This window comes from Neodiprion pinetum, chromosome 7 (assembly GCF_021155775.2).
Source record: "Neodiprion pinetum isolate iyNeoPine1 chromosome 7, iyNeoPine1.2, whole genome shotgun sequence".
NCBI lineage: Eukaryota > Metazoa > Arthropoda > Insecta > Hymenoptera > Diprionidae > Neodiprion > Neodiprion pinetum.
The window spans coordinates 9748659-9760970 of NC_060238.1; the positions used below are offsets into that span (position 1 = coordinate 9748659).

The following is a 12312-nucleotide window of genomic DNA, read 5'->3' on the forward strand; positions in this document are numbered from 1 at the left end:
TTGGCGAAGTTTGTTTGACCCAAAATATTGCTTACGCATCGCCTCCACCTCAAGGGCTTTGGCCGTTGCCTCTCGCAGAGAAGTGAGACCCGATGTCCCAACGGCCATTTTGATTTCCGGATCACTAATTGCGTTTAGAAAAGCTTGGGTCGCTAATAAGTTACGAGACGGCTCGTGGTCTGGCAAAGCTACACGAGAAAGCCGTTGAATATCTTGGCTAAGTGACACGAGGTCTTCGTCTCGTCTTTGTCTTCTGGTCTGTAATTGAGCTGTATATAATTTTGTCAGATGGTCATTTCCGTATCTTAATTTAAGCGCGGAGCTAAGTTTTTCATAATCGGAAATTTCTTCCTCAGACAATGCTGATAAAACATTTAAAGCCGGCGTCCGAAGACAAGAGGCAAGGCTGTGGGCCCTCATGGCGGAGTCCCACTGATTATGTTTTGCTATTGTGCTAAATTGACGCTCATACTCTGCCAATGGAATTTTTCCATCAAAAATTGGCGGTTTTAAAGGACAAATGGGTTTCTCGTTAATCTGAGAACGAACCCCAGGAAATCTCGAATTATTTAAGGTCGATCCCCTGCGACAGCCCCAACCAAAAGTTACCGACCGTTTGCATATTAAAAAGGTTGATAATTCGTTCGGATCGTAATCAACAACTTTGCAAAGCTCATATATACGTACTCGGTGCCAGTATACATAGTACAGATATCATTTGCTTTCGTAAAATTTATTCTAAAAGTATTTTCGATCTGACATTGCGAGTAAACTTTTTGACGGAACTATCCGAGCTATGCCCCAACACACAGAAAAGGTCGCCTATACGGACGACGCATTCTTATGTGTGCGTGTTAGAACGACGATCGTGGCAACGTTGCGCGTCAGCTGTCATATTCATATACACCTACGGATATTCACGTGCCAAAGTTGAATCTTTCGAGAAATAAACGAGGAGATTATAAGAAAAATGTCAGATCGGACGCGACAAAGGGGGAGGTTCATTAAAAAAAAAGTGCTGGCAAAAAAAATGAAAGCCCTAGCGGCTTCGTTACAAGCGCGAACACCACAACCACGAACCGATCGGGAAAATTTGGAGGTTATCCCGTGTCATGGGAGACGTATTGTCGAGCTGATAGAACTCGGCAAGAATCTTCGGTGCTGCAAATGTTCCAAAGTTCTTTCATTGGAAAATATAGTGAAGGAAACACGTCTCGGGCTCAACTCTTGTTTGACGGTCTCTTGCGAAATTTGTTGTGTGAATACATCCGTTTTAACGGGGAAAATGCACACTTCGAAAAATAATAGCAAATTGTCAGACGTGAACACGAAAATTGTCCTCGGTAAGTGTATTAATTTCATAATTGAATTCCATATATTTTTTTTAGATTTTTTATTTTTAATAAAACTTTCTTATTGTCATAAACAGGAGCTGTTCACGCTGGCATTGGTTCCACCGCTTTGACCAAGCTCTTAGCTTGTTTGAACGTACCTCCCATAACTGACAATTTGTTCAAGCGGTACGAACGAGAACTTGGACCAGCGATTGAAGAATATGCGAAAGAAAGTTGTCAGAGAGCTGCCGAGGAGGAGCGCAAACTAGTAATTGAGAATGTCCAGAAGTTGTGTGATGAAATGTGAGGCTACGTAGACTTAGAAAAATTGTTACTTCAATCACTTCAGTTGCAAAATGATTGTTCGACATGATGTTGAAAGTTTGCATCGTTGGAATGCAACAAAATTCTGTTTTTTCTTCAGCAGAGCTCATAATTATTAATCAATATTTGGCCCGGATAATAAAACGATCGTCTCTCGAGTCCCAAAAACTCAATCAAGACACAAAATGGCCACGATTTTCAAAATTCAATAAATAATTAATGGAAACAATGTTTTTCGTTGAATCTCAACGTTGCAAACTTCAGAGTCATTCCTCAACAGATGTAATTATGTCACTTCGTTGCTGTTAAAAAAATCAAATTGAACAAAACAAATTGGGAATAATTCCAAAATATAACCCAAATCTCACACCAGTCGGGTTGAATCGGGTAAATTGATAAAATGCAGTTTTTTCAAGAATCATTTTTCAGACTTTATATATATATATTATGTGTGTGGATGCAAACTTTTCTGTAATTTTGTAAGTATGGGAATATATTTCTAGGGATAGTTATTACAGTCCGTCATAATTTGTACATCATGGATTGTTCACAACGATCATGTGAAGGATCAATAAAAAAATTGTTTATAGTGAAGACTAAGCGCCGGTAGAAAAATGAAGAAATACTAAACTGGAATACGATGAAGATTTTTTTCTACGTTTACTAGGGTGGTCCTTATTTGGGGTGTTGACGAATTCCGATAAGTGCGCCCCCTAGACACGTTTGAAATAAATTTAAAAAAATGTGTGCGAAAACGGAGCGCTGTAGTCCAATTAGAAGACGTGCCTATAAGCTCGTTTTGTTTTTCATTTGAATAACATGGGATTTTCAGACTACTTCAGTCATTATGTTCTTGAGTTGTCCCCATGAACGCAAAAAATTCTTTTTTCACATAAATCTGTTGTTCATGGATCTCGGAATATCGTAAAATCTTTTCCGATCCAGAAAAACAGACGGCGATCAAAACATTTTAATTTTAATTATTACTTTTTAAAAAAGTATAAAGTATAAACGATGTGTTTTCAAATACACTATTGAAATACATATTTTTACCCACATGTACAATTATTTTTTTTTACAAACTTATGACGTGAATAAGACTGCCTTTTAATTGGTGAAATACTGTCAAGCACCAAGCGGCTAAAAAGAGGTATTCTCACGTTGATCAATTTGCCGTCGTGTATAATATCAGGGGGATGGGGGGCGTAAAGGTTGTGATAACGACTTGTGGAAAAATATACGCGTAGTTGTACCCATGAACAACAGATTTATGTGAAAAAAGAATTTTTTAAAACATAATGATTGAAGTAGTCTAAAAATCCCATGTTATTCAAATGAAAAACAAAACGAGCTTAGAGGCACGTCTTCTAATTGGACTACAGCGCTCCGTTTTCGCACACATTTTTTGTTCATTTATTTCGAACGTGTCTAGGGGGCGCACTTGTCGAAATTCATCAACACCCCAAATAAGGACCACCCTAACGTTTACTCATTTCGTACAAACCCAATCTGTATTATATTGAGAGAATCGATCATTTTTTTCTTAAATAAAATATTAATAAAACGGTAAAATATTCTGTGAGTTTGATTATTTCATTTTCTACGACTGTTTGTTTGTATCAGGCCATCTGAAATAGTCGACGCGATCTATCCTCATCTGCATGACCTTGAACCTGCAACGAACTCCAATAACCATGAAATCCTCAACGAAAACCCTTCAATGCTGAAAGCGACGGAAAAATTTGATGAAGCATTGGGTAACATCGTCAATATTATCGTTTCTTACGATATGGGATGGAGTAAGCGAGGCAACGGAAGGAGTTACGACAGCCTCAATGGTTACGGTGCGATAATAGGATTTTTCAGTGGCAAGGTTCTCGATTTTGCAACTCGGAATAGGAAATGTAAATTCTGTGATGCGGGTCGATCCAAAGAAGATCACGATTGTCGGTTGAACTTCCAAGGAAGCGCTAAAGCCATGGAACCTGATGTTGGGGCTGAGTTGGTGAATCGAAGCACTGTTCTGAAAGATGCAGGACTCAATGTTCGAGTTTTAATCGGAGATGAAGATAGTTCTACCATCGCGGCAGTACGTCGAGGAAATTCGCAACAAATTTTTAAGTTAGCCGACACGAATCACCTCCGAAAACACTTCGTCAGTGAATTGTATGAACTACAAAAAACTTACAAAGAGATGAAAAAAAAAGAAGCTATCCCTCATCTCAAAAAGTGCTTCGGATACGCAGTAGCGCAAAACAAAGGAAAATCTGTGGAACTAGCCAACTGCCTTCGTAGCATACCTGACCATTTTTTCAATCGACACGACAACTGTGGACATTGGTGCCTTCGTCGCTGTGATAGTTCAGGCGTTCAAAAAGTTGTGTTTCAAGATCCAGGGCTGTACGAGAAACTGAACGGAATTTTCACCAAATACGCCAATAACGCTGCGAAATTCTCGGTCGCAGCGTCAAGCCAAGCCAACGAAAGCCTGAACAATATAATGTCCCATAAAGCTCCGAAAAATCGGTGCTATAGCCTTAGCGAATCGGCTGATTTTCGATTTTCAAGTGCTGTCTGTAATAAAAATGAGGGTGATAGTTATTTACTTGCTGTTTCGGAAAAAGTTCGAGTTTCACCCGGGAAAAATACTGCAACATTTGTAGAGAAAAACCAAGTGAAACGTTCGGAAAGAGCGTCAAAAGCAAAGTTGCCCAGCACAAAAAGCCGCAGAAATGTACTGGCTGATCAAAGACAGGCTTTGCGAAAGAAGGCAGAGCAGGTGGAAGGAATTCAGTATCAATCAAACTGTGGCTTTGACATGGAAACCGACGATCTGTGGAATAATATTGCTGAAGACATGGACAACAACAATATGGAGAACGCATTGCCAGTGGATTCAAACTTCATATTCTTCGACTTGGAAACTTCGGGCCTTCACAAATCAGCAGACATTCTCCAAATTGCTGCTAAGTGCGGTGAGTCTACTTTTTCGGAATATGCCAATCCTTCTCAACCAATTACACCCAGCGCAACGGCAATCACGGGCTTGAGAAATGTCGCTGGAGAATTATTTCTCTATGATAAAAGACTACCGTCGATTCCCATTCACGAAGTGCTACGGAAATTCCAAGAATGGTTAGTCTTTTTTCAACCATGCATTCTTGTGGCGCACAATGCTAAATTTGACACTCCGCGGTTACTGCAAGCTTTCAAAAAAAATTCTATGATAGTCGATCTAAAAAAAGTCATCGTTGCATTCGCCGACACTCTCGTCATTCTAAAGAAGCTTCATCCTGAAAGAAAAGGTCCCGGGATGTTCAAACTTTCCAGGCTCGCTGAAGATCTACTTCACGTTGAACCAAACGAAAAATTTCACGAAGCATCATACGACGTCGATATTCTCGAAAAAATTGCTTCCACTATTCCGAAAGAAAAATTAATTGCGAATAGCAAATCTTTCACGCAATGTTTTGTTCACGAAGCTCGTTTGAAAAAAGCAGCGGTACTCGAACGATCTCTGAATGTTTTTAAGGGTGTTATTTCTCCAGGAATGATTAAAAAAATAGCAAGTGCTGGAATTGACAATAGTGAAATACAAAAAGTATATGCAGAAAGTGGAAGAGACGGTATAGTACGATTATTGTCAACCAACCACACAGACAAAAAACCTCGTGTCACGAAAGACAAAAAAATCTTGGAAAAGATTCTCGTATTTCTAGAAACCAACCAAAGCTCAGTCTAGTGAAAAAAAGAAAAATACTGTCGAAAAAACGCGTTATTATTAATATATATAATATTTAACGTTATGTTTTATCAAAGAGAAAAATATTTTATGTTGAATATACGTTTGTTATTTTGAAGTTAACCTCGAATTTATGTATCCTCGAATACAACACATTGTTAATATTAAGAGATTTATTTATAATAAAAATGCTCTGAAGTGTTTCGTCAATTTTTCCAAATACCATGTTTTCACTAGGAGACCGATATGTGAGCTGTTCAAACTGAGCGCCTGGCCGTGCGTACACTGTTGCCGTCTCTCCGTTCCGTTCCCCACCATTCGCTCGTTCGCTTGCAAAATATATAGTATGCAGCCTAAACCTTAGTACTTCTCGAGATTATATCTGTCAAACTAGATGGTCAAACACCTTGATTTTTTTTCACAATATCTGTGATATCCTGCTCTAGCTCCTCCTTGTTTTTCACAAACTTCTTAATTTTAGTACGAATGGTAGAATTAATAATGTGCCGTTTGCCTATCATGGTCCGCATGTTACGTGTTAATTGAGTGAACTTCAATTACAAATATCTCGGGTTCGGGATGGTGAAACTTGTTAAAATTTTGTAGAGTTGTTGTTCATATATTAAACAATACGTATGCCGAATTTGAACAATTTCCTAATTCAACTGTCTTGTGGGGGAACCACCTTAATTGACTTAAATGAGAATATCGAGGCTGAACCTGAGACAGAGGCTCGGAAAAACCAACCTCATTATCTACTCTTGCTCTACAAATTGGGGATTCATCTACCCCCCTAATAAAAGGCACAGACCTTGAGTCACGAATATCCTGGGATCGTCCTGGATGTTGGACCTCCAGAACAGCGGGAGAGGAAACAGGAGAAGGAAGCGGACTAACGACTCTGGAACCTCGAGGAGTAACGGCCGGTTCTCCAGAGCCACTCATTTGATGGACGGACTGAAGGGCCGCCACAGTCGTCCGGAGCAGGTCATGAAGACTGGTTTCCGAACGTTCTCGAGCCTCTCCTTCTCGTCTCCGCTGTTCTTATTGCTCTTGAAGCAACTGGACAAGTTGTTGTTGTTGTCGAACAGCGGCTTCTTGTTGTTGGCTCATAATCTTCAGTAGATCGATCTGTGAGACCGAGACCATCGCAGGGACAGGTAAAGAGTCCACTGAAGGTGAACAAATTGTCTCGGGAACCCGCGAATTTTCCGTGATGGAAGGTTCTTCTCCGCCACGTTCCCGACGACGAGAACGTGTCATACCCCTGTTGCTCATAGTTCATATCACGCACTGAATTGACTCAATTAAAAAGAAACTCAAGATCCCACTTCTGACACCAGTGTAACGTTCTTGGACGTTACGGAAATAAATATGGATTCGTGAGTTTGATTATCAAGCCAAAATCAAAGGCGTAAATAAATGTCGTGAAAAAGCTTCAATTGCAAGATATGTGTTTCTCGTTTTAAGTCTGAAACAAGACTGTTTTTACAATAATGTTGGTTGACGCAGCAACCTTATTCTTTTGAAAGACATAAGAGGTTTATAAACGTCTTTTATCTATGATGACTACTAGATCATTAAAAAGGGGGCAAAACGGGTGATTTCACCCTTTGTAACAATATATATAATTTATATGAGGTATTCCATGCCAACTGAGAGGACATTTTCCCTGACCCCCGCCAATTTGGTTCATTATTTTTTATACGATTCTACAACCTAAAAAAAAGCACACCATTTTTTCAGATTTTTCGTTGCAACCATTCTTTTTTAAATAATGTTACAAACCCTTTTATGGTCTTAAAAAAAAAGCGATTTTTTATTTTTTCACAGAAATTCACATATATACAAATTTCGCGTTTTAATATTTTAGATTTTGACCTGTGACGTCATAAAGCTTTTAACCCACCTGCCCCTTGGCACATTTCGTTGACTCCCCCCCCCCCCCCCCCTCAGCGTGTGACGCAATTTATGGATGGTCCCTAACAGTGCGTTGGTCAAAAAATATAAATGTACACAACCGTAAGGCCTTTTTTCTGGTAACGCTATGGAACAAGCAGTGACCAGTTAACGTATCGACACGCATCCTAATTACAGTGAATCGTGTACAATTGCAAACGGATTCAACTATCAGTGCGCATCGCGTTGTTTCACTGGACGAAATCAAGTCGATAAAAAACGCAAAATTTTGCGTCTTAACGTCGTATATATGTGAAAAAGTGTAATCTCCGCTCTTTATGGTTGTCTCCTATATATTTATTCCCGTGGGAATATAATAAGTAGTAAGATAACAAAAGCAGTCAAAAGCAGCTATACGGGGGACGCGAAACCCCGACTCTCAGTTCGCAACAAAGACAATGAACAAGAGACGCTAGGACGATAATTCACTTGAGAGCCTGTCTCAAGCAGCGCTCAGGAAAAAAGTAAAAGCGTTTGACAGGATTACCAGAACCAATAACTACCAGATGTTTTTTTCAAAATGATAAACGGAGAGTAGTTCCTAACCTCACAAAAACGAGATCCAGATCTACATCGACAGAATCGATAGATGGGACCACCATCAAAGAAAATGCACCACCAGAGACATCTGGCTTCGCATTTCTGAAGCACGCGAGCAGGCGAAAGATGATGGAGGGTGATGCAGCCATCCCCACCAAGAATCAATACGAAACGCTCTCGGACAGCATGGAGTACACAGATGGAGACACCGAGCAATCACCAGCAAAACAACAAGGCGGCTCAAATGCACCACAGAAGCGAGCACCAATCGAATGCGACGAAAACTAGGCAAGAGCCTCCGAAGCAAAGGTAAAGCCGCCACCGATACACGTATATAACGCCAAAGTGCGAAACGTAATTGAGATTTTCACGGACGCAAATATCGCGGAGGAAGACTTCTGGGTCAAACAGACGGACACAGAATACCTTGGGGTGATGCCACAACGAACTGAAGTTTTTCATGCGATGTAAAAATTACCGGTAGCCAATGCCCTTCAGTACTACACGTTTACACCTAAAGAGGAAAGAACGAAATCCCTAGTATTGAAAGGGATAAGAGCCGATTATGACGAAAACGAGGTTAAGGAGTATATCGTTAGAAAAACCTCCCTAACCTCGAAGTGGTAGAAGTTACCAAACTCAGCTTCGATAAAACGGATAAAAGCAAATTTCATTTTATAGTGCAGCTGACCCCAGACGGTAAGGCTGTGGCCCTAATAAGGCTTAAATTTATCCTTCACCAACCAGTGAGGTGTCATCCAAAATTCCTACATCGACAGTCAGAAGTAGCACTGTTACTCAAAAAGGCAAAGAACAAAACCTCAAGCGACCTGGACAACATTCCAATGATAGCGCTAAAGCATCTTCCACCCAACATAGTTAAAGATTACACAATTATTTTCAACAACTATTTCAACCATTCATATTATCCAACGAGGTGGAAGAGAGCCAAGGTTATCCCAATAAAAAAGAAGAACAAAGACACAGCTGACCCTGCAAGCTATAGGCCGATTAGCCTCACCATAAATATAAGCAAAATTCTCGAAAAATTAATAAAAATGCAACTTACGGAACACACAGACACGAACAAAATTATACCGGACAACCAGTTTGAATTCAGAGCCAGACACTCAATAGTCCACGCTATAAACAAATTTTCCTCAGACATCAACAGATACCTGTTGAATGGCAAGATGGTTGGGGCTACACTCATCGATCTTGAATAGGCTTTCGATTCCGTAGGGCTAAACGGGTTAATATACATACTGGGCAGACTCGACTTCCCACATTCACTCATACTACTAATCTCCGACATGATACATGGCAAGTCATTTGTCACCTGGGACGGAGTCAACTCAGCAACACTGGTCTTTACGATACGAGAAGGCATGCAACAAGGAACGGTCACATCTCCAGTTCTCTTCAACATCTACAATAGTGAAATACTTAACCTATTCAATCTAAACACAGGAAACAACACCCATTCCGGAGCATACGCCGATGACATGGTGGTGTACGTTACAGACAGCAAGATCACAGTAATTCAAGAAAAACTCAACAATATCGTAAACCAAATATACTCTTATTACAAAGAATGGAACCTCAAGATCAATCCGAACAAAAGTGAAACAATGTTGTTCAGAAAGACGCTGAACGAGATTTTTCCGAAAATAGTACCCTATATAAAAACATTTCAAATAACAATAGAAGATAAAGACACCGGAGAAGCAACAGAGATCCCCAACAAAACAACAGTTAAATATCTCGGCGTACACTTCGACCACTTGTTCAGGATGAACAAACATCACGCAGCCCAGCTGACAAAAGCTAAAAAGGCACTTAAAGCAAATCACAAAATTTTCTACAACAGAAACTTGGAACCAAAAGCAAAAATTATCTGTTACCAACTGTTGGTTCGTCCCATCCTCTCATACGCGGCTCCAATCTGGTGGAACGTTGAACCGTCAATTATGGAGCACTATCGTAAATGTGAAAGATCGTGCCTGAAAACATGCCTGGGGAGATACCGCATAGCTGAGTCTGACTATACAAGACGGATATATAACAAAGAAATATACGATCCAGCCAACATACCGAGATTTGACACTTTTTGTCTCATACTGACACGAAACTATTACAGCACGGTGTATCAAACAAACAACGATCTACTCAACGAATTAAGGATAAACGACGAGCCAACAGCACTAAGGATGGCGCGGAGTAATTACTCCCCTCCAGAACTCTTCACGAACCTTGACAGAATGGGTTGCATCGAGGACGAGAACAACTTACCGATGATATGTCACATTCAGAGGCATTGCGCTCGAATAGCAGTATATATTGACCCTGATAACGTTCCAAGAGACAATTGAACATATTCCACGGCTCTACCAAAGAGAGACTGCGATAGTCTTGATAGACTATGTGCAAATTACTGGTGGCTTCAGTGGGAGGTCAAGCACATGGACGAGTTAAGAAGAGCAAGATTGAAGAAATTGAATCAGCAATAGCAACAGAGAGTCTCCAACAGGGCACGACTCGGATATCGCGATTAAAAATCGAACATAACCGTTGGTACGCTAGCACCACTCCTCCATCTGTATATAATGTAAATATGTACATGTTGTAAATAGTAGATATATAACACCCAACACCCATTTCCAACCTTCCCATCCTATTCCCCTCCATAGCCCCCTCCCCATACAAAGCCTGCCGAGGCAAGTAACAGTGACGATGATTTTTTTATTTCTTTTTTTACCATAGCTTTTAACTACCAAAGGAAGTATTGATTACTGAACACGAAAAAAGTACAATTAATAAAAGAAAATAAATCTATATTTATAAAACAAGATATTTGGTAAGACGCATCACTAGATGACAAATCAAAGTACAAGTATTATGGATTAAGTTAGATAAGGTTGTTTATTACTTAAAAATGTATCTTGATAAACCGTGAAAATAAACCACCTTTATAAAACAAAAAATAAACGGATTCAACTATTCATTCACGACAAACTTACGTACGTACACTGCAAATATGACAATAAATATTATTAACTTACGGGGGTTCTTCCCAATGTGACGGGCGACTAGGGCGGCAGCTCTGACGCCACGTTCTCGTCGGGGCGTCGTCATCGCAGCGCTCCGTGATTCTATGGAGACTGAGCAAATGGATTAAATGATCACTTGTTCGACTAGTGCATCATGCATAACACAACTCTACATAAAAATTTTTCGTCCGTTTCCTAAAATTTATTTTATGATTTTTCTTTTCATTATGCTCCAAAATAAAGGAAAAGTACCCATATTCAATATAAAGTTTTCTTTTGTAGTAGTTTTGATAATAATACATTCTTTGCAGTTATCGTAGAAATATTAAATAGTTCTGGTATATTTAAAAATACCGCCAAAAAAGAAAGGTTGGAATAGTTTTAAAGCAGTAGTCTCTGAATTTTTAGGGAATAACAAAGATGAAAATTACCAAGTTCTAGTTGAAAATATGTTAAAAAACTTCATAACCATGGGTTGCAGAATATCTCTAAAAGTACATATGCTGCATGCTCATTCAGATAAATTTGAAAACAACATGGAGGCGTGCTCAGAAGAACAAGGAGAACGTTTTCATCAAGATATTATGAACTTCGAACAACGTTATCAGGGCCAATACAACGAAAATATGATGGGTGACTACATTTGGGGTTTAGTGAAAAACGTACTATGAACATGAAAGAAAAAGTAATAGGGTTCACTTTCAAACTTTTTTCCACTATTTTGTAATTTGATATGATAGTAAAAGTTGATAAAAGTTACGTATAAATATATTTGTTTCGAGTTATCAATAAATAAAAATTTTAACTATGGATTTTCTAAAATACACTTCAACCATTCTCCTGGATAGAAAAGCAAACTTTTCCAGGGCGCATACATTTTTTTCATCCAACTGTCGATAAATCTATCGAAATTTCATACCCTCATATCAAAGTCAATATTCGCGTTGGCCTGTGTTAGCTTATTATAAAATAAAAAGTCATTTACTCACATAATCACGTGACATTTTCTGTTATGATGCATTACCTGATTTTCATATCATGCAATAAGTTCCATGCCCACATAAAATCCTATCCTACACAGAACAGCCTTTTTTTTCTGAATGTGAAGATTTAGCTTTCATACTTAATGCACTGCCAGACCAGACATACAATAATTAACCGTCTATACCACAATTTTCGACAGATTAGCTGTCTTGTCCGTACTTTTGCACATGTGGATACATTGAGGGTTTAAAAGAGTCCAATCATGTCAAGTAATAACACAGCTCAAAAACAACAATTAAAAATAAATTCGTTATTTCCATATTTTTCGTGAATTTTGGCGTTTGATGACGTAGAATTCACTAATGACATCATAATTATA

At 39.1% G+C, this 12312-nt stretch overlaps 1 protein-coding gene across 1 annotated transcript; it reads left to right on the forward strand.

Moving 5' to 3' along the window:
• Nucleotides 1-3378: 3378 nt before the first annotated feature.
• Nucleotides 3379-8187, forward strand: LOC124223346 (uncharacterized). The gene is made up of 2 exons (XM_046635198.1): nucleotides 3379-5284; nucleotides 7940-8187. The coding sequence occupies exons 1-2, from the start codon at nucleotides 3379-3381 to the stop codon at nucleotides 8185-8187; spliced, it is 2154 nt and encodes a 717-aa protein (XP_046491154.1).
• Nucleotides 8188-12312: the final 4125 nt, after the last annotated feature.

Coding starts and splice junctions, on each gene's coding strand:
- LOC124223346 (XM_046635198.1), top strand. CDS start 3,379: ATGCTGAAAGCGACGGAAAAATTTGATGAAGCATTGGGTAACATCGTC. Junction 5,285..7,939: donor TGCAGAAAGTGGAAGAGACG/GTATAGTACGAT, acceptor CTACATCGACAG/AATCGATAGATGGGACCACC.